We start from the raw sequence: 20,855 nt of genomic DNA on the forward strand, positions 1-20,855 counted from the left end.
GGGCAAAAGGCCCAAAATCGAAATGTGCCACTTCCACCGCCACAAATCCCCCAATCCACCAACCCACCCTGACCTCACCTTCCCTTTCCATCCCCCCAATCAACCAAAAGGAAACATCCCAGGACGCTGTGCTTACACCGTAAGGGAGTCGAACCCCTGCCGCGTCGATGGCAACGACGCATGATACCGTTTCACCAACGGTGTAGAGAGCAATTTTCCCGAAATGTTGACGGACCGGGGCGGCGGCGGTGGGTTTTGAGTGAAGCGGAACTGGGGGTGATGGGCGAAACGACAGTTCAGCGAGGCTTCACGTCGACGCGGACGTCTCCAGTTCAGCGAGGGCACATGCTGCTGTCCCGGAGCATACTCCGCGCTCGCGCCCGTATGCATCGCGTCGATCAGCGGTGCGCGCCAAGTCGTTGAATGGAGGTTGAGGCGGCAGCTCTCGCACCGCCGCGTGTTGGGCGGGTGCGCGGTGCGTGGTGTGCACCTCGTGTGTGGGGTGTGGCCGCCGCACCGTCGTTGAACGACACGCAGCATGTACGCAGCACCCCCCCCCCCCCCCCCCACGCTCGGCCAACACTCACCCACCACCGCTCACCCCCAATCACTCACCCAACACTCCTTTCACCCAACACCACTCACCCAACACACATTTCATTCACACACATTCCTCCATCAACACACTCTCATCCAGTAAGTTCGCATACCTCCCTCTATCTCTTCCTCGCTCACTCCTCTTGTTGTAGCGACCAAGACAGCATGCTTCCACGCGGTCAGAAGCGCCCGCGAGCGGCCAGCAGCGACGCCACCGACGCAGGTGGCGAGTCGCGCGACGCTTCGGCGTCTTCCCCTCAAGCCCCGAACACCGGTCACAACACTGCGCCCCTCGCTGCGAGCCGCAAGCCAGCCTTGACGATCACGCTGGCCATCATCAAGCCCGCACTGGTGGCGACGTGCCTATCGAAGACCCGTTCGCTCACCTCGACGACGAGAGTCCTTCCCTCGACCCGGCGACAGGGCCTCCTGCCTATGGGGGAGGCACCAACGACCTCGCGCTCGCTCTGCCGCTCGCCCTGGCCCTTGCTCTTCCCCTCGCGATCCTTCTCGCTCCCTCTCTAGACAGAGCAACAGCAACCTCGCCGGCGTCATTCAGCATTGGTTTGCCGGCTCCTCCCACAACCGAGGTTGCCGCTGGAATGGGCGAGTTGGGTCATGCCCCGATGCAAGTGGTGAGTGCTAGTTGATATTCCCTGAAGAGTCATTGCTCACCCCTGCCCCAGGACGAGGACGCTGTGTTCGGAGACCCGCTACATATGGAAAAGGTCAACGATCGTCCTGGTGACAGTGGGTTCGAGCATCAGACCTACGTCACATCTACTGGCGACCGCACCAACGGAGACGCGGATGTGCTTGTGAGTATACACTCCTCTCGGTATGACACTGTGGCAGAATGCTTACCATGAACACAGGCCCCGGCCGTAGCCGACGATGGCACCATCGCCGTCGGGTCAAGCGGCGGTCACTCGATTACGGGTGTCTTACTTGACCACAGCGCATACCCCTGCATCGTCGACCGAATCATGCAATACGCATCGAACAGTGTCCTGGGTGCGTTTCGAGGCACTTCAAATCAGTTCAAGGTTATTACGGAAACTCTTCTCTATCGCCACGTCGCGCTCGATGGACGTATCGGTGGTGGCACCACTGCCTTGTCATTTGTTGACCCGATCAACAAAACCCGCATCTCTGGCCTCCGCTGCACCCCAGACCTCGAAGTTATGCAGCGAGTCCTCAAGCGTATCCGTACTTCGACGAGAGTGATAGATTACCTTTGTCCCCATGAGAGATCCGACTGGGTTCTTTCGGTCAACAACCGGCCCATCACTTTCGACATCGGCCGATTCCGCCTCCGATCGCCGTACGGTTCTGAGGAGAATCCTTATGCTGATCCCTCGTCGGGGTGGGCAACCATCTGTCGATTTCAGCGTACAATTTGTCGCCTAGACGTTGACCTTTCCGACTTCGCCCACTGCTTGTTCTTGGAGGATCTCTCGGGCATCCTCTTTCACTACTTTCAGTGCTTCGCTAGTCCAGAGATCACGTTCGTTGTCAACCCGACAGGAGAGAGACCAATACCGGAGTCCGTTTTCCCCCTGATAGTCAAATATTCAGACCTCCAGGGCTTTGACGTTTCCATTAGGAACTTGGCGAATTATCTCTACTGGTGTGGAGCTCGGACATTCACCCTGGTCGGGCTCGAGGCTCTTCACCCAGTGGCAGTGGTTCACCCAGAGGTTCCACAGCCTGATATTCTACCCGTGATCAGCGAGGCACTCGAAGACGCCTACCGCAACCGCAGGGACCCCTTCCACGGCCCGGGCACCCTTACCATCGACATTGTCTCCAAGACGGAGTACGAACAGCGATTTTCCAGTCAACACGAAAGGTCTCTGATGCTGGGGGAGGGGCTCTGAAGGGAGCAGGCAGTGCTCGTCAATAGGAACACCGATCTGTCTGCCCCTTCAGCAGTTCTTCCGCCCCTCTTCAAACTCTCGCTGTTCGCGAGTATTTTTATGACAAAGAATGAATGAATTCCCTCACGCTTCACCATCCTAGAAAGACTAGGTCCACTCAGGCGGGCTCGAGACACTGCTCCTGACACGGGGAGGCAAGCGCAGTACAAGCGCAGCTCTGGGCGCGCACCTACGTGCTCGGTATGATTGACGAACTGGTGCGTGTCTGCGCTACCTGTTACATTCACGCGCGGACACATATGTATACCGATACCAAACACATCTGCAAATGGATCGAAGACCAAAGAGCAGCTGATAGCCCAGCAGCCACCGCCAGGAACGTGCGTTCCATCGCCAAAATCCTCTTGATAGCTCAGTTGGTAGAGCGTCGGACTGTAATTAGTTACCTTTCAATCCGCAGGTCCTGTGTTCGAATCACAGTCAGGAGAGCAATACGGCGCATGAAAGCGTTCGTTTTTGTGCATAGGAAGGGTCGAGGAACTGTACCGCTCGCACCAGGGAAAGTGCCACACGGTGGGTGCGGATTGGGTGGCAGGGCCGCCACACTCGCCGATCCCTGGTTTCTTGGGTTCGTGGCCAGTGCGGAGTTCAGGCACACTCATGCTGCATGCAGCGAGCTACACTACATGATTGCAAGTGTGGTGCAAGTACAGAAAAAGCAGGCGCTCGCCCGTTACGAGCTCCACTCCTGCTCTTCTTCGTCCTCCTCGCCGGCGTCAATGTTGTCCTGCGAGTCAGCGGAGCCGAGGAATGGCAACCTACACTTGGAAGGCCCGCCAGTGCCCGGTAATGGGCGCCCATAGCCTGCCCTATCGCGTTGAAGCCTACGTATGCCGGGCGTACTTAGGTTGGAGCGGCTTGTAAAAGTCGCTGGCGAGACGCTTCTTCGGCGGGGGTCCCTTCGGCGCAGCGAGGCGGGCCTTTATGCCCTCAACGTCGGGGCGATACTTCTTCTCGAGGGCTCGCTGGGCCGCAAGGATAGCCTGCGGCGGGGCTTTGGCCTTCAAGAGGCGGAGGTATGCCTCCGCGAGCCTAAGGTCACCGTGCATCGGGCCGTCCGACTTGGCGAGCTCCTTGGCGATGACCGAGATTCCAGCTTCTGTTGCGTACAGGCACACGCGGGGACGGACGAGAGACGTGAGGGCGGGGAAGAGCTCGAGGAGGTCGGGTTCCTTCTTCTTGGCCGCGGCGTCGCCAGTCTTCAAGGTTGGTCGTGACATGGTAACCTGGAAGCCTTGGTCTTTGGGTTGGACATGCATGCCGAACCTCACTCGCATAGGGTGTTGAAGCAGTTCAAAGACCGGTGCGGCGATGTGTGGCGGTATCGATGTGACGACGACAGCTCGGGTGTATGCCACAGCTCGTGTGGCATTGCCGCTGTGGACCAGCACGCCGACCGAGATTAAATGGATTTCGCCACCCTCGGTCGCCCCAAGGAGCTGCAGTTGGGCAGCCCAATCCTTGACAACCGTGGTGGTGAGGAGCGCGTTGACATGGCTGTATGCCAGAGCCAAATGGGGGTCAATTGACCTCGGGAACGGAACGTTGACGGCCTCCCTGCCGGTCCACTTCGTCTGGGTGGTGGCTCCATGGCCCTCGGTGTCATGGACGAGGATGCTAACCTCGAGCTTGACCGACTGGCCGTTCCAGAACGCGTCGGTAAGTGACCTCTGCCGGTCTCGACGAAGACGGGGAGGGGAGACATCTGGCTGTCGGACAAGGGATCGGAATGAATGCCGCCCTGTCGACAGAAGAGCATTTCGGCAGAAGTGCAAGGGCTCGTCTCGAGGCTCGTAGGTGATCGAGCCCGTGACGTCGGCGAGGAGACGCGTACCAGGGACTGGTACAGTCGCGATTGAGCGGACCGCGTCCATGTTCTCCACACCTTGAAGCACCACGCCTTTTGTCTCCATGCGGTGGTTTGCCTCGACAGCCTCGTGGAAGCTGTCACACCCCGGGTAGGTGCGGCGCAGAGAGCTCATGGCCGCCTGGATGTCGGTGGCATTGGTGTACTGCCACGAAATAGTCGCCTGGCCATCCAACACGGCCGCTGGCACGGTGAGCGAGGCGCATGGAAATATGGCAGCGAAGGGGATAGGCTCCTCTCCAAATGTGAAGATGAGGGCGAGAGCATGGTTGGTGTTCTGTACCGCGCGGTACAGTGCGCCTGTCACCACTTTGTGGAGGAAGGCAGTGACCAGAACAGCCTCCTTGTCGAGAATGAGGTACTGGCCTTTGCGGCCGACAATGTCGACCAGGACAGCGCTAACCTCGGCCGGGGCGAGGATGCGTGCGTCCACGGTCTGGGACACGACGACGTTGCCAATGATGACCTCGTTCGTGAATGTGGCGGTCGGACTAAAAATGGCCATGACTGCGACTAGACCTGGTCCCAGCTGGCACTGGTTTGGATCACGGAGCCGCTTCAGCTCCGGGCGGGCATGGGAAGCGGCTGCGAGGCGACTGGCCTGGTCTTGTCGCAATGGTACGGGCTTCCGAGCGTTGGAGAAGACACTCCTCAACGCAGTGAGGTGAGCCCGTGGAGAGCCATCTTGGCCTGGAGGGGGGCGACTGGGCTGGATCGTCTGGTCGTCGGGGCCGTCCTCGCCGTTCTCGGTGTGGGCGTACTGGAGGTACTGACGTAGCTCCTCGAAGGCTTGGGCCTGCTCGTCTAACGGTGTCAGTCGTGGTGCACCGTGGGGCTTCATCATCCAGTACTTACCAGGCAACGACGACGGGGTGTTGGAGCCAGAAGCAGTGAGCCCGTCGACGCGGTGGGATGTACGATCTGCACGTCGTTAGGGTGCATCTATGATGGCTTGGCCTCTTCACACACCTGTGGAGGACTCCTTCGCGGCAAGAAGGGGTTGTGATGACCCAGAGCCGTGAGCAGACGAGCTTCCAGTAGAGCGACCTGTCGAGCGGCCAGCCGATGCAAATGGCGCGCGACGCTCGCCTGTCCATCAGCCATGATCTGTGACGCAGGAGGAGCGAGGAGGCATCTGAACGACGAGATGGGAGGAGACTCACTCATTGCTGCGTTGTTGCGAGTTTCTGGGGAGAATGTGTGCAAGGGTGGTGATAATAGAGAAGGAAAACAGAGAAATAAAAAATTTCAGTGTAGTGGTAGTCGTCGTGGTAGTGGTAGTGGTAGTAGTGTGGTAGTGGTGGTAGTGGTGGTAGTGGTGGTAGTGTAGAGTTGTGGGTGGGGAGGGCGTACGGGGCGTGGAGGGGGGTGGCGAGGATGTGCGCCGGCTGGCTGGCGCTGAAACGCGGCAGAGAAAAGTCCCTGATACAACCAGCGGTTCTGAAGGAAGGCGAAGGCGTCGCGGGGCCGCGCGTCGGTGTGGTCGTTTGACATGTAGTGGTCTGCAAGTGTTGACCGAGGGAGCGTGAGCAGACAGGCGAGATCAGTCGCGTCCGCCTTGCCTCAGGGTAATTGATAATAAATCGCTCACTGTGGCGGCTGACGGGCGCACGCGCTGTAGCGTAGCAGTCGCATTGTCTCCCATGCCTCCCCACTGCCCGCCGACCCAGTATACGAGCACGTCATGGACAAGGGGACAAGCGCTAATCAGTCATTATTACTTTGCCCCCAGGGTACATTGCCAGACAAAATCACTCATTGTTGTAGTTCGATGAGCGTGCCTGTGGCAGTCACGCCGACGTCGCGTCGCCAGTCGCCTGCGCCCGTCACAGCGCCCTCTCCACCACCTGGCGCGCCGCCTTGTCTTCCCTCCGCTGCCTTCCCCTTGGACCCACAGAAGCGTCTTCCTCCCCTTTGGCACGAGGAAGATTTTTACACCCCAACCTTTAGACTGTAACCCATGACTCTTCCTTTCCTTCAACACACACTTTCCACCATCATCTTTTCACTGCGCTCCTTGTCATTCTACTCCCCATAGTACCTCCCAGCCGTCTTTAGTCCCCTCGCACACTCGTCCACCTCGTGGTCTATCGTGAGTCTTGCCCTTCCCCCCTTCCCCGTACTCGTAGCAGTTCCTCACGCCCCAGCACCATGACTCGTGCACACCAGCACAACTACGGAGAAGTTGCGAGCTGCCTGGACTTCTTCCAGCAGCTCGAGGCCATGAATGAGGAGGACGAGTTGAACGGCCTCGACTTTAGCGACGGCACGGTCGGCAAGTCGAAGAATGACTACCCGCGAACACTGCGACGATTCAACTCGCTCCTTAACACATTCATCTTCGCGGGTAGGCCCATCCTGTCCCGTGCCATCACGAGCATCGTCAAGGACATGCCGGCACACTTCGCCTTCCTGTTCAATCTGGACAGGTTGGCGTCGATGCAGAGGCGGAATGGCCTCCCCATCCTTCTGGCGGCAAAACTGCCCCAGAACGTTGTCACCCAGATAGAGGGCTCCCGGACGGTCGGGGCTCGTTTTTGGGCCCTCCCCCTGGCCGAGCGCCGCATGGGCCTCGTCAGCCAGCCTGGTGTCGTGAGTAAGCGATTGATATACGAGACTGACATGATTAGGCGTCACAGATCGTGGCCGACATTATGCGCAACGCCGCCACTCACATGGCGGACTTTGCCACGGCTGGAACTGCAGGCAACTGGGTCTGGGACACCATCTTCGACGTCGACGGCGTCAAGTTCCGCGTTCTCCCCTCATCGGACATTATGACGTGTTCTCGTCCAGCCAAGGACGTGGAGTACGTGGTCGGTCGCCTGACCGAGGTGAGCATTGACAATTGAGAGGATAGCTACTGACGAGGAAGAAGCTCCAGGCCCGGGGCCTGGAATGGGGTGTGCGAAGCTTCAACAGCTCTTCCCCCCTTCCCAGCTGCCTGGTGAGTTCTCACCAGCCGGCGTACAAGACCCTCGCACCGGAGGCCATCCTCCAGGTCCTCGGTGCCGTCACCGCCGGAACTGAGCCGGCCATTTCTCGCAGCCTCGTTTCTGCGTTGGCGTGGAACCGTCGAGGCGTTGCCTTGTCGGAACCGAACTCCAAGGTTCTGTGGGGTATGGTCAAGCGCTGCGTGACCGACAACATCGTCGTCGCTGAGCCCGGCGAGGCTTCCAAGATCCTGGAAGCCCAGGAATTCGGCACTCCCCTCCAGCGGCGCTCCAAGCGGCGCATCCTGGCCGGCTGGGCCGAGATCAAGGACGTTCCTCCGCCCCTGCCGACAGAGACCATGCCGGAGGTCCTCAACAACCTCCGTGCTCAACATTTCGAGCACTTTGACCCAGCAAAGGACGGTATCGCTCCTATCCTCCACTTGTGTGCGCGCGGCCGCTTCCCGGCCAACGCCACCACCGACGAGGAGGGCATCACCATCCTCCAACAGACGGACGGCGACGAGGTGATGAGCATTGTTCAAGCCGACAATGCGGACATCCTGGCCCAGGGTTGCGCAGTGAGTTGCAAAGAGTCGGATGGCACTGACACCAAGTACCCCGGCGGTTGCGTGTTCGGGGAAGGAAGCCCGTGGCGGCCCATTGCTGGGACGCGATGCCCGTACCGATGGAAGGACGGCGTGATGCTGTGCATCGCGCACTTCCAGGCGACGTGGTTCGCCAAGCAGTGAGTAGTTGTGCCGTCGATGAACTGAAAGGCTCACGCTTCCAGCTGCCTGGGCCAGTCGTTCCAGGTCTTTGAGCAGACTTGTCTGGCAAAGAACCTGACGAATAACGGCGCCCGCATGGACCAGCTCGCGCAGTACCATGCGGTCTGCCAAGGGCCCTCATGCTATGGAGGCGCCCACTGCCTCAGCGCTGCCAAGCCCAGCTGCGGCAATTCGGGCGGCATGTGTGTTGCCCTGTGCAACACGTGCATCGTCACGTCTGGTACCTCTCTGCGCAAGCAAAAGGAGGCTGCCAAGGGTCTTGCCAACGCGCGCGGCATCTCCGTTTGGGACCTCCCTGCGCACGAGCGCATCATCCAGCCGCCGGAGGCCAGCCCTCAGCGTTGGATGGTGCCTTGCGCGGACCGCCGTGACGGCTGCGCCGGGTTCGCCAGGTAAGCATACCGAATCAAAGTACGACCTAACATTCCAGGTACAGCAAGATGCGCGCATCGATGCTGTACAACCCTGCTGGCGAGCCAGTGTGTCTTCGGTGCCACCGATGGTACGGCCAGTTCGTCGAAACCTTCGACGACCTCCAAGGCCGCCTCCCCCCAGCGATCGTCCAGCAGATCATCAATGATGTTATCTCTGCATCGACACTCGACACCGACGCCACCGCCGAGGCGTTCAAGACAATGGCGTACCGCTACGACGGCGTTGTTCTTGGGGTGCGTCTGCTCGCAGACATTCTCCAGGACAATGTGCGCCAGAGCACGGACAAGAGGGCGGCGGAGGGACTGGTTGCCCATTACCGGGCATTGGCAGGTCTCCCCAACGTAGGTTGCTATTCATCGGCTCCGCTGACTCGTAGAACGACATTAACGCCGGCGAGGAGGGCGCAGAGGAGGAGGACGAGGAGGACGAGGAGGACGAGGAGGACTGGAGCTGGTAGCGGGCGAGACACCGCGTTTCCTATACTTGCACTGTAACCATGTAGCCTCACTAGCTCGCTGCACGACGTGATGTTACACCATGAGGATGTCGGGATATCTTCGCCGCGACGTCCAAATAGGACTCGACGGCAGGCATTTTACAGTGCCCTGGGGTCATTGAGGCGTCACACGCGCGTATCACGCGACGCTGTAGTGTACGTAGGTCGCCACATCGCCAGGTGATATGCAGTGCAGAACCTAAAGCGAACTCATTATGCTCGGGAGCACAGGAGCATGCCGCAACACTTGGGGTTGCGATTAACCGCAGAGATGTCCCCGACAGACGACTCGCATACTGGCGGGCGTGGCTTCGGCGAGGTAGAGGATCTGTCCCAAGCGTCCACGGACGCCGAGGTTCCTTGCTCCTGAGCTAGCTGCGATGTCAGCTGGGGTCGTCGGCGGCGCGGACCTAATCAGCAGCGCGCGTACGCGCATACCAGTCGTGGTGGATGTGAGCACCCTCCCTACAATGTTGTGAAGCGCGCCCCTCGCCCCTCCCATTTCGTTACTGTAAACAAGACCGGCTTGGAGTGATGCCTGACGTCATGACGAACGGTGCGCGGGTACGTCACGTGACTACCGATGAGCTTGAATGTGGCACCTGCAGCGTCCCCACCCCAGATGTCCACACGCACACTCACACCCGTCTACCACTAGTTTGAGAGAATGATGCATAAAACCCGCGAGGCGGTGATGTAGCGGCCTTGCGAGCCCGATGCAGAGAATGAGGGAGTGGGTCTACCAAGGAGGGGGACACGGGTATCTAAAATCTAGCAGTTACGGGGAACGAACACCTCATTCCTCGTCACTCCAGACCTCCTCGCCGCGCTTGCGGCGAGCCATACGGTCCTTCTTAGCCTTTCGAAGTTCGGCTGCGCCTGGACGAGTTGTTAGCGTCGCACATGTCATGGAAGATAACAAGTCATGTCCACGCGGAGAGGCGCGGACACTGCTTGTGTCCAAATGAACTCACTCTTCTTCTTCTCCTTCTTGGCCTTGGCGATGGGGTTTCCGAGAGCGTCGTACTCGACCTCGTCGTCGCCCTCCTTGGGGAGGTCGATACGAGCGCCAGAGCCCTGGCCCTCGACCCAGTTGTGGCCGGAGGCAGTGAGGTGACCACCAGACATGGCCCAGACCTCGGAACAGATCGATTCGGAGAATTCCTGATTGTGAGTGATGATCAGAACACCACCTGACAGCGTTAGCAATGCACAAAGAAGACGAGAGGAGGTGTAGGAAGAGGTGTAGGAAGAGTAGGATGAGTTGGGTGGAGAGGTGCCACAGGGCGGAGGCAAATTGTGCCACAAGGCGGAGGCAAATTGTGCCACAAGGCGGAGGCAAATTGGTTGGGTGGCAAAAAGGCGGAAGCAAATTAGGACTTACCGTCAAAGGCCTTGAGGGCAGCGATAAGAGCGGCGAGCGACTCGCGGTCGAGGTAGTTGGTAGGCTCGTCGAGACAGATGACGTGAGGGCGACGCCACGTAGCGGCACCAAGGACGACCTTGACCTTCTGGCCACCGGAGAGACCGCGCATCGAGTTGTGCGAGACGAACTCGGACTCGAGACCAAAGTCCTCGAAGTGCTTCTCGATCTCGCGACGGACGAGAGGGCGCATGAGACCAAGACGCTGGGCCTCACGGGTGTCGAGCTCGATGACCTTCTTCTCGAAGCCACGCGAGACAAGCTCGTCACGCGAGAGCCACATGTTCTCGGCGGAAGAGAGGCCCTTGAACGAAACCTCGTACTCGTAAGACTGCTTGAGCTTCTTACGGGCAACGAGCTCGTCAATGGTGCGCTTGACACCGTCCTTGATGACGGTGGCACCCTCGGCCATCTTCTTCTTCTCCTCCTCGGTAAGGACACGGGTAGCCTTGCTCAGCTCCTCGAGGTCCTCACCGGTCTGGTAACGCCAGAGCATGTACTCGAGAGGAGTCGAGTCAAGGTGCTGGTCGATGTGGTGGAAAGCGTGCTGGGCAACGTAACCAATGACGAGGTTAGGGTGCTTCCAGACGGTACCGCCAATGTTGGGCTCAGTCTCGCCGGTAAGGAGCTTGACGAGGGTCGACTTTCCGGAACCGTTGGGACCGAGAACGGCGACACGCGACGAGAGCGAGACCTGGAGGTTGACGTTGTAGAGCTGCTGGACGGGCGAGCCAGGGTACTGGAACGAGACGTCACGCATCTTGAGGAGCGACTTCTCCTTGGTCTTGACACCGTCAAGAAGAGGGGGGTCGGGGAGCTTGAACTGGTAGTCCTCAGCGACGTCAAGCTGGAAGTACGAGCGGGCCTCGGGGACGTGGTTGATGAAGGCCTCGAGGTTGCCGGGGTAGCGCTTGAGCTTGAAGTTGTTGAGGTGGAGAACGTCGGTGATGGTGCGGTTAAGGAAGTCCGAGTCGTGCGAGACCATGATCGAAGTGCAGTGGGTGAGCGAGGTAAGGTAGTCGATGAGCCAAGTCACGTTGATAACGTCGAGATGGTTGGTAGGCTCGTCAAGGAGGAGAATGTCGGCCTTGAAGAGGATGGCACGAGCGAGGGCGAGCTTCATCTTCCAACCACCCGAGAGCGAGCCGATAGAGTGCTTCTGCTTCTCCGAGTCGAAGCCGACCGACTCGAGGGTCGTGCGGATCTCCTTCTCGTCGGCAAGAAGACGCTTGTCGGCAAGAACCCAGTCGATGATGGAGATGTCCTCCTCAGAGCCATCGATGTCGTGCTGGACGTAGAAGGTACGGACCTGCGACGGGTCGGGGAAGCCCTCGACCTGGTTGGCGACAATGGCGTTCATGAGGGTCGACTTGCCGGTACCGTTACGGCCAAGGAGACCGTAGCGGTGGCCACGCTTGAGACGGAGGTTGGCGTGGTGGAGAAGAATCTTGGCACCGTAGGCAAGGTTGAACTGGTCAATGTTGCAGAGGTCCTCACCCTCCTCCTCGTCGTCAAACTTGATGTCGTCGGTGGTCTCCTCGTCGGCCTTCTTCTGGAGAACCTCGCGGACAGCGGGGAGGACGTCGAACGAGCCGAGGGCGAGCTTGAGGTACTGGGGAACAGTAGCCTCCCAGAGCGACTGGGTGTAGTCGTGGGCGTTGACGAGCGAAGCGGCGAGGACACCGGCGTAGGCAACAGCGGGGTTGGAAGCCTCAACGTCGGGGCCACCCGACTTCTTGATGGCGGCAACAAAGTCGGCGGCGAGCGAAGGGCCCTCGGCGACACGGAGAGGGGGGAGGTCGGTACCGTCCGACTCGGCGGGGACCTTGCCGATACGGCGAAGGGTGGCAATAGCACGGTTGGCGACCGAGCGGGCCTCGGGGTCGGCAATGGTCTCGGCAGTCTTGATAAGACGGGGGAGGAGCTGGGGAAGGAAGGGGCGGACGGTGTACTCCGAGTCGACAAGCTTGGACATGTTGTCGGTGATAACGGCAACCTTACGCTTGGTAGCGGTGGGGCGCTCATCGAGACCACGGATAAGCAGGGGCGCGATGAGGGAGATGGTGGGGGCGGTAACCTCGGAAACGAAGGTAGTAGCGGAGAGCAAGACAATGGTCTTGGGGACCTCCTCAATGGGGTTAAGGAGCGACTTGACAAGGGCAGGGATGAACTTCTCGATGTCCTTGTTCTGAACAAGCTTGGTGGCCTTCTCGAGGGTAGTCTTGGCGGCCTTCTTGACGTCGGACTTGGTGTCCCAGACGGCACCGGCAAGGACGGGAACAAGGTCGGGCATGGCAAGACCCATCTGCTCGGGGTCCGACTTGATCATCTGCTGGAGGACAAGAAGCGAGTTGGACTTGACCTGCCACTTGCCAGCAGTCTGGATCTGGGTGAGCAGAGTGGGGAGGAGGACCGAGGTGGCGGCACCGTTCATGGCCTCAACAATGGCCTTGACGGCGGCGACAGCCTGGGGAGCGACAATCTTCTGGTCCTTGTCGCCGAAAGCCTCGACAAGGGCGGGGAAGATGGTGCCGGCAGCCGACGAGACGACGTAGGGCTCAAGGTAGATACCAGCACCGTTCTCGATGAGGGTCGAGATGGCGCCAGCGGCGTTGGCGCGGACCTCGGGCGACTTCTTGTCGGTGAGGGCCTAAATTCAATTGTTAGCTGAATTGCCACACGGCCTCCGTCCACACAGCGACGGAGGCATAAAATCTTCCGCCACTCACCTTGACAATAGCGTCGGTGAAGCCAATCTGGCCGAGGAACTCGACGCCCTCCTTCTTAACGGCAGCGGCGAGGTTGACCTGGGCCTCAGTGGCAGCGGCCTTGTCGGCGACGACAATGGTCGCGAGGTCGAAGGCGCCAGCCTTGGCACCGGAAGCGGCGGCGGTAGCAGCAGGAGCCATCATTGAAAATCTGTCGGGGTTAGCCGGGCAGTGTGGCGGGGACGTGGCGGACGCCGACGCCGCGGTTCCGAAACGCCACAAAGCACTCTGTGTGCTCTGGGGCGCTTGGGCCGTCTCCGAGGCCGTCGCCGCTGTCCTAGAAAGCTCACCTATAGATATCGGAAGGTGGGGGGGAGAGATGAGTCTATAGTCTTTTTGGTCTTTTCAGAGGGGCTTTTCTCTGGGGGACGCGTAGAAGCGTTTTTCTGGGTTTTCTGGTTGGTGGGGAGGTTGTGGCGGATTCAAGAATGAGAGCGTGTGATGCTATGCCTTGTGGGCAATGCAAACGTCTATAATGGGTCGGGTGTGAGGGAGAATGGAGGGAGAGGGGGTGAGGGGGGGTTGTTGGAAAGAAAGAAAAGGGTGCGCAGGGGTGGAGCAAGGCTTTAAACGTCGTCGTCCCCCAATGGCTGGGCGCTGGATGCATCCGCCGTGCTTGGTCGGCCTCAGGGAAAAAAATGCCAGAGTTCGCCCGCAAACGGTGGTAAAAAAAAAAAATTGTACAGAGGGCACGGATACGGGCGATAGCAGTGCGTGAGGGCCGCAAGCGCGGCAAAAGCGCTCGGGCTGAGAGCTTTCACTTTTGTTCCCGTTGCAGCGCACACACACTGCACTGTGTTTTGCGACGACCGATTCCACCGGGCGCGACAAGCCCAGCCGCCCACGACGCAAGCGGGATCAAAAAGCGGTCACACAATCCGGCTCAGAGTGCTCCTTGCTTCTGACACACAGCTAACGCCGTTAGTCCCGACACAGGGCGTGCCCGCCTGCGTCGCCACCGTGGTTCTTGTGGCACAACCACCACCCAACCCGCATTAGGCGGAGCTCCTCGGGGACCTCGGGTCACATACCGGCAAACCACTAGGCCACTCTACGCCCACGGTGAGTGCCTCAGACGTCACGGCCATTCATTCCTCTGGGGTTGCGCCAACGTCATTCCGAGTGGCAAACGACGCCCCACGGCACGCCCAAGATAAGCCGGGGGTGGGCGCGCGAGCAGCGCACAACACGGCCGCGGGGAGCGTGAATGCGGTGGGTAGAGGCAGAAGCAGAGGCTTGCAAATCCGGGCGGGGGCGCGGGGTGGGCGCGCTCAATCGAAGCCAAAGGCAGAGACGCCGGTTTGCCACCCGCGACACTGCTGACAGACACCAGCACCCAGCACCACCACCAGGTCCCACAAATTTACGCTCAGCATGCCGCGCTCGACGCTCGTGACCTCACGGTGACGACGCGGCGCTGCTGCGCTGGAAAGAAGTCGCGTCGCGCACGTTTGTGTGTTGAGGTGGGCTGTGGGCTGTGGTGTGAGGTGTGGTCTCGTGGGATGTTTGTGACCGCTGCGCCGTCCACTGCCGGGGCACGCGTTGTTTGGTAGCAAGCCTTAGCGGTGCAGCTAGCAGCGCTGTTGATCGTCGTCGACCTGCCCGTCGCTCGCCGCCCGTTGCCCCCTCGCTACTCGCCTCCTCGTTACCGAACAGCCATACCGACGGGACGCACGACGCACGCTTCTGCTGTGAACAGTCGGAAGCGTCGCTGCGAAAGCTGTGGCGTTCGCCCGCCTGGTCGCCTGTGCCAATAATCGAACCCGTGAACGCCGGATCAAGAGGCCTGGTGCAAGCTCCTTCCGACAGTGGCGATCACTACAGCACCGGCCGAGGTTAGTACCTCCACCTTTTGTTATCACCAGTATCACGACAACTCTCTGCATGAGGCAAGCCGCTGTGCTAGACCACTGGGTGCGGCCTTTTGTGTGACTCTCTAAGCCAGATATACCCCTTCAATGCAAACGATGCACGACGCGCTCAAGGCCTCAGGCGAGCAGGGTCGCGGGGGAACAAGCTTCCCCTGCGGATGTTCTGCAGGTTGAGGTAGAAGAACAGGACACGCTCGAGACTGACAAGTCAGCACACTTAACATCTTCTCCGACTTACCCAATACCACCACCGCCGTGGGGAGGAGCGCCGAGACGGAAGGCCGAGACGTAGTCCTCGAGCGACGCGGGGTCCGCGCCGAGCTCCTTGATGCGCTGCACCAGGAAGTTGGGGTCGTGGATACGCTGGGCACCCGAGAGGATCTCCTCGCCGCGCATGAAGAAGTCGTACGAGTTGGAGACGGTGGGGTCAGTGGGGTCGGGCATGGTGTAGAAGGGACGGATAGCAAGAGGGAACTTGTCGACAATGAAGTAGTCGGTGTTGTACTTCTCCTTGATGAGCTTGCCAAGGAAGCGCTCGTTCTCAGTGCTGCGGGGGTCAGTTGATGCTCTGCTTTGCGCACAACTCACCTAAGGTCCTCCTGGTCGCCGATAAGGTTGCCCTCAGAGTCCTTGGCGCCAGCCTCCTGGAGCATCTTGACGACCTCCTTGTGGGTGAGACGGAGAGTCTTGTCGAGGTAGGTGAACTTGTCGCAGGGGAACTGCTTGCGGACAGCCTCAATCTCCTTCTCAAACTTGGCCTCGAGGCCCTTGAAGATGGAGATGAGGAGGTTGTCGAGGACGTCGACAACCTCGTGGTAGTGCTCGGTGATGGCCATCTCGAGATCAAGACCGTTGAACTCGGTCAGGTGGCGGTAAGTGTTCGAGTTCTCGGCACGGAAGACGGGGCCGATCTCGTAGACCTTGCCAAAGTCGGCAGCGATACACATCTGCTTGGCAAGCTGGGGCGACTGGGCGAGGAAGGCGGTCTCTGTGGCGAGGTCAGCAAACCCACTCTCCTCGCAGCCCCACGCCCCACTCACCCTTGAAGTACTGGACCTTGAAGACCGAGGCACCCGACTCGGTAGCGGCACCCTGGAGCTTGGGCGAGTGGATCTCGATAAACTCCTCGCCGTTGAGGTGGTCACGGAACAGCTGGCAGATACCCGACTGGATGCGGAAGATGGCCTGGTTGGCAGGCGTGCGGAGGTCGAGGACACGGTTGTCAAGACGGGTGGGGAGCGATACCTTGGAGTACTGGATGCCCTCCTTCTCGCCCTTCTCAATGTCGGCCTCGGAGCGCGAGGCGTCCTCGATCGAAAAGGGGAGGGGCTCGGCCTCGACGAGGGTGTGGAGCTTGTAGATTCCAACCTCGTAGTTCTGGATGGTGCACGACTTGACCTCGGCCTTCTTGATCACTCCCTCAACGACAACAATCGACTCGGCGGGGATCTGCTGGGCGTACTTGAGCATCTGCTTGGACACCTGGTGGGGGTCGCTCTCGCTCGACGAGGCGACGAGGACACCCTGGAGCGTCTCGATCTGCTGACGGAGCTGGAGGAAGACAATCTTGGCACCTGGAGTAGGTAAGCATTGGTCGCCTCTGTCCCAAACCCACCCTGGGGGCGCATGTTGTGCAGACGGGCACGGAAGACGACCTCCTTGCCGACGTCGGCGTCGGTGAGCTTCTCAAACGAGAGCCACTCGCGGCCTGGAGAGTTAGCCAATGCTAGAGACTACCAGCTCACCGAGGCGCTCCTGAGACTGGTGGAGCGGCAGCTTGCCATAGTTCTGTGCAGCGTGGTCGACAGCAGCGGCAGCCTCGCGCTTCTTCTTCTCCTCCTCCTCGCGAGCAGCACGCTCAGCGGCCTTCTTGGCCTTCTCGGCCGCCTTGGCCTGCTTCTTGAGCTCAGACTTGCTGGGGCCAGCGGCAGCCTCGCCCTCAGCGGGGGCGGCGGCAGCGGGCACCTCAGCAGCGGGGGCAGCGGGCTTGGTGGGCTCGGACATGGTGTGTGTGATGTGGTGGAGCGTTGTGGCAGTGGCCTCCTCTGACTTTGTGATCCGTGTGGCCGTGTCGCACTCGACTTTGAGGTTGGATCGGCCTGCCTGGTCGGTTGAATCCGTGCGGCGATTAATGAGTCACATTTTTTGTAATACGAGTCGACGAGTCGAGTTATCGACACGTGGCCGTGTGATAATCGCAAGTTGAAGCCGCCGCCGTCCACCGCTCCGACGGTCCGGTCAGTGTCGCGGCCCTGGCTGGAGATTGTCGGAGGAGTCGAGTCGGAGCCACTTCGCATTGGAGAAGACCGATAGGTCCAGGACTTTTGTCCACCTCACGGCCACTCATAGACATCGGTCTTTGCTCTCATCTCACCCCTTTATCTTCAACTGTCCGGCACAGCGGATTCTTAGACATCTAAAAGCACAGCCTATACGCTTGCACATCTCCTAGACTTTCCCCCTCAACCTCCCCCCGCCCCCAAAACAGCACACAATGTCCGCCCAGAAGCAGCCCATCTGGCTTCGTTGCGAGAAGAAGCCCCTCGAGCACCGCTCGGCGCTTACCCCCACCACGGCCAAGACGCTCCTCGACAGCGGCTTTGACGTCTACGTCGAGAAGGACCCCCAGCGTATCTTTGACGACGCCGAGTTCGAGGCGTGAGTACAAGCCGGGCACGTGTCTGTCGCTCCGCTTGCTGACACACCACCCAGTGTCGGATGCAAGATTGTCGAGCACAACTCGTGGCCCCAGGCCCCTGTCGAGATCCCCATCATCGGCCTCAAGGAGCTCCCCGAGTCGACGTGAGTTTCGGGACTGGAAGTGTGCGCTCGGGCCCTGCTAACTCGCCCCGCCAGTGAGCCCCTTCCCCACACCCACATCCAGTTCGCCCACTGCTACAAGGAGCAGGGTGGCTGGAACGACGTTCTCCGTCGCTTCGCCCAGGGCAAGGGCACCCTCTACGACCTCGAGTTCCTCGAGGACCCCGAGACGCGCCGCCGTGTCGCCGCATTCGGCTTCTACGCTGGCTTCGCCGGCGCTGCTGCCGGTGCCCTCGCTCTCGCTGCCCAGCAGACCGACGGCGGCAAGGGTGTCCTCAAGGACCTCAAGCCCTACCCCAACGAGGACGCCATGATCGCCCACGTTCGTGCTCAGCTCGAGACCGTCAAGGGCGGCATTGAGAACGTCAAGGCGCTCGTCATTGGCGCTCTTGGCCGCTGTGGCTCTGGCGCTGTCGACCTCTTCCGCAAGGTCGGCCTCAAGGAGTAAGTCGTGGTTCTGCGCCTGTGAACCCTCGCTGACGAACGCAGGGACAACATTGTCAAGTGGGACATGGCCGAGACCGCCAAGGGCGGTCCCTTCCAGGAGATCCTCGACGTCGACATCTTTGTCAACTGCATCTACCTCTCCAAGCCCATCCCCAAGTTTGTCACCTCGGAGTCTATCGCTGCTGCTGGCGAGGACCGCCGTCTCTCGGTTGTTGTTGACGTCTCATGCGAGTGAGTAACGTCCACCGTTAGCCCCAGCAGCCCAACTGACCCCCGCAGCACCACCAACCCCCACAACCCCATCCCCATCTACTCGATCAACACCTCGTTCCCCGAGCCCACCGTCGAGGTCGACACCAAGGGCGTCGGCAAGCGCGTCACCGTCATCTCGATCGACCACCTCCCCACCCTCCTCCCCCGTGAGGCTTCGGAGCAGTTCTCCAAGGACCTCCTCCCCACCATCCTCCAGCTGCCCCAGCGCGCCACCGCGCCCGTCTGGACCAACGCCGAGAAGCTCTTCAAGGAGAAGCTCGCCGAGGCCGCCGCGGAGGACGCCCGTCTCGGCATCAAGGCTTAGACGTAGCGACGTAGCATTGCGTTGTAGATTATGCAAGGGATAGATTGGATGAGTTGCAAACAAACCCGCATGCGCGGGCATCGGCGTGTGTAGGAGCGTCCACGTCATGGAAGCGGGAGGTACGCCGCCCTCCGCGCCTCCTCCTCATCCGAGAGCCGCCATGCCGTCCACTCGACCCCAGCGCCGGAAGGCAAGGCAGCGGGGTCAGTCGGCGCCGGGAGCTGGTGCACACGCAGGCGGTGGGCGTTGAGCGCCGCGAGCGAGGGGTGCAGGTGTGGCCGGTCTGGCTGTCAGCGCTGCTATGCAGCTTCACACACCATCTAAGAGACACAGGAAGATGCCCATGCGGCTGGGGTCCGACTCGGCGCCGGGGAGCGAGTCGAGCGCCGACGCCGGCGTGCGTACTGCCGTCTGTCAGTCGGGCCGACGGACGGGATGCTCACGGTCCGGTAACACGGGGGTTGGGACCAGCTCGGCTGGCGGGGCCCACGCCGCTGCGGGTACGGCTGCGGGCGGCGTGGCCTCTGAGGCCATGGTCACGTCTGATTCTGGCTGTTGGGTCATGGCCGCATGGATGAAGTGAAGATAGGAATCACAACGCGACAAGCACAACAGCAGGACGGTTGGGTGGATGGGCGCGGTGGAGGCCCAGAGGCGCTTGGGTGCTTCGATTCCAGGCACTACTGACTCGCTCATGCTGAACATCCTGCTGCATGGAGAAAATGAGAACCGCAGTGCAACAGTGCGATACAAGTACACCAGAGTGCACCGCGACCTGCTCGCTGCCCAACGCAATGCTAAAGCCGGATCACATCGCCTCCTTGGAGGCATGAGAGACTACCACGCCAGTGTACAGTACACTCTACATCAAACCCCGACGACATCATCGAGATTAACGGAGGCGGCTGGGGGAATGTCAGTGGTCGTTCGTAGACTGTGGGCCACGCGACGACGTACCGGGCCTCACGCTCCGACTCGAGGAGGGCGAGGATGTCGTTGACACGGACGGGGCCCTTGACGTTGCGGATGATGGAACGCGAGGTGTCGTCCATGAACTCGACGCGGACCTGGGTGACACCACCACGCGAGCCGGTGCGGCCGAGGACCTGTGGGCGCAAGCGGTAGCGAGTGCGATTGCGATGTACGATAGAGGCGAAGGGAGACGAGGTGAGAGGATCGAGTTGCGGGTCGAGAAGAGGAGCAAAGGTCAGCAATTGTCACGACAGTTGCACGGCAGTCGAGCCTCTCCACAGCCAACATCCTTCCACAGCTCCTGGCTCATGCACACGACGTCGACGCGGGAAGAACAAGACTCGTCGGTCGTCGGTCACGACAGTGGACATGGGCCGTGGTCGCACTTGTCTGGTGTCGGTCGAGTCGTCCTTCGAGTCTTGTCGTCCGTCCCGGTCTCGTGTGCACATTGCGAGCAGTTTTCCGTCGTGCTGGTGGGCCGACGCCAGCCGCTGCCAGTCCATTCTCTCCCCTCCCCATCGATCTCCAGCCCCTCATCCCAGTCCCAAGTCCCAGCAGCCGACCCATCCCTCCGTTGCCACCTCGAACTCTCAAACTCGAACGAAACGCACCTTGAGGACACGAGCGAGCTTGACGGGGGTCTTGGAAGCGGCGGACTCCTGCGGGACGTTAGTCTTGTCCTCTACGCTGTCGTTCGTGTCGACTCTACGCACCATTTTTGATGTGTTGACGGTTAGGACTGGTCAAGTGTCGATGAAGGTCTTGCAGATGGAGAGCGCCGCCCGCCGTGCAGGGCTGGCGGAGGCTGCTGCCTGCCAGCGGCGTGCAGGTGGTGTCCCACCCTGCTGCATGCTCTCTGCACTCGCCTCCTAGCAGGACTGGCAGCTATGAAAACATAACCCCGCGCCAAATTTCGTG

At 60.4% G+C, this 20,855-nt stretch overlaps 7 protein-coding genes and 2 non-coding genes across 9 annotated transcripts; 4 read left to right on the forward strand and 5 right to left on the reverse strand.

Moving 5' to 3' along the window:
- Nucleotides 1-133: 133 nt before the first annotated feature.
- Nucleotides 134-204, reverse strand: LOC62_01G001309. The gene has a single exon. It is a non-coding gene; the product is annotated as a tRNA-Gly (tRNA).
- Nucleotides 205-1,223: 1,019 nt separating this feature from the next.
- On the forward strand, nucleotides 1,224-2,477 carry LOC62_01G001310 (uncharacterized protein; the record flags this gene model as incomplete). Its single annotated transcript, XM_062767792.1, has 3 exons — nucleotides 1,224-1,232; nucleotides 1,284-1,415; nucleotides 1,473-2,477. The coding sequence occupies 3 exons, from the start codon at nucleotides 1,224-1,226 to the stop codon at nucleotides 2,475-2,477; spliced, it is 1,146 nt and encodes a 381-aa protein (XP_062623776.1).
- Nucleotides 2,478-2,878: 401 nt separating this feature from the next.
- Nucleotides 2,879-2,965, forward strand: LOC62_01G001311. The gene is given in 2 exon segments: nucleotides 2,879-2,915; nucleotides 2,930-2,965. It is a non-coding gene; the product is annotated as a tRNA-Tyr (tRNA).
- A 396-nt stretch (nucleotides 2,966-3,361) lies between these two features.
- On the reverse strand, nucleotides 3,362-5,245 carry LOC62_01G001312 (uncharacterized protein; the record flags this gene model as incomplete). The annotated part of the gene is made up of 1 exon (XM_062767793.1): nucleotides 3,362-5,245. The coding sequence occupies one exon, from the start codon at nucleotides 5,243-5,245 to the stop codon at nucleotides 3,362-3,364; it is 1,884 nt and encodes a 627-aa protein (XP_062623777.1).
- A 1,310-nt stretch (nucleotides 5,246-6,555) lies between these two features.
- Nucleotides 6,556-9,020, forward strand: LOC62_01G001313 (uncharacterized protein; the record flags this gene model as incomplete). The annotated part of the gene is made up of 6 exons (XM_062767794.1): nucleotides 6,556-6,996; nucleotides 7,035-7,238; nucleotides 7,280-8,085; nucleotides 8,131-8,520; nucleotides 8,559-8,904; nucleotides 8,940-9,020. The coding sequence occupies 6 exons, from the start codon at nucleotides 6,556-6,558 to the stop codon at nucleotides 9,018-9,020; spliced, it is 2,268 nt and encodes a 755-aa protein (XP_062623778.1).
- Nucleotides 9,021-9,717: 697 nt separating this feature from the next.
- Nucleotides 9,718-13,775, reverse strand: tef3_1 (Elongation factor 3). Its single transcript, XM_062767795.1, has 5 exons — nucleotides 13,541-13,775; nucleotides 13,212-13,401; nucleotides 10,444-13,132; nucleotides 10,034-10,252; nucleotides 9,718-9,938 (listed from the first exon to the last, which is right to left on the reverse strand). The coding sequence occupies exons 2-5, from the start codon at nucleotides 13,392-13,394 to the stop codon at nucleotides 9,856-9,858; spliced, it is 3,174 nt and encodes a 1,057-aa protein (XP_062623779.1). The 5' UTR covers nucleotides 13,395-13,401; nucleotides 13,541-13,775; the 3' UTR covers nucleotides 9,718-9,855.
- A 1,055-nt stretch (nucleotides 13,776-14,830) lies between these two features.
- Nucleotides 14,831-17,155, reverse strand: DPS1 (Aspartate--tRNA ligase, cytoplasmic). Its single transcript, XM_062767796.1, has 6 exons — nucleotides 16,867-17,155; nucleotides 16,737-16,829; nucleotides 16,162-16,695; nucleotides 15,710-16,109; nucleotides 15,360-15,668; nucleotides 14,831-15,321 (listed from the first exon to the last, which is right to left on the reverse strand). Exons 1-6 carry the CDS (start codon nucleotides 17,123-17,125, stop codon nucleotides 15,231-15,233), a joined length of 1,686 nt encoding a protein of 561 aa, XP_062623780.1. The 5' UTR covers nucleotides 17,126-17,155; the 3' UTR covers nucleotides 14,831-15,230.
- Nucleotides 17,156-17,615: 460 nt separating this feature from the next.
- LYS1 (Saccharopine dehydrogenase [NAD(+), L-lysine-forming]) lies at nucleotides 17,616-18,965 on the forward strand (the record flags this gene model as incomplete). Its single annotated transcript, XM_062767797.1, has 5 exons — nucleotides 17,616-17,779; nucleotides 17,834-17,923; nucleotides 17,978-18,385; nucleotides 18,431-18,619; nucleotides 18,668-18,965. 5 exons carry the CDS (start codon nucleotides 17,616-17,618, stop codon nucleotides 18,963-18,965), a joined length of 1,149 nt encoding a protein of 382 aa, XP_062623781.1.
- A 104-nt stretch (nucleotides 18,966-19,069) lies between these two features.
- rps2802 (40S ribosomal protein S28-B) lies at nucleotides 19,070-20,653 on the reverse strand (the record flags this gene model as incomplete). Its single annotated transcript, XM_062767798.1, has 4 exons — nucleotides 19,070-19,248; nucleotides 19,283-19,369; nucleotides 19,933-20,071; nucleotides 20,549-20,653. The coding sequence occupies 4 exons, from the start codon at nucleotides 20,651-20,653 to the stop codon at nucleotides 19,070-19,072; spliced, it is 510 nt and encodes a 169-aa protein (XP_062623782.1).
- Between the last annotated feature and the right edge of the window lie 202 nt (nucleotides 20,654-20,855).

Source organism: Vanrija pseudolonga, chromosome 1, assembly GCF_020906515.1.
Source record: "Vanrija pseudolonga chromosome 1, complete sequence".
Taxonomy (NCBI): Eukaryota; Fungi; Basidiomycota; class Tremellomycetes; order Trichosporonales; family Trichosporonaceae; genus Vanrija; species Vanrija pseudolonga.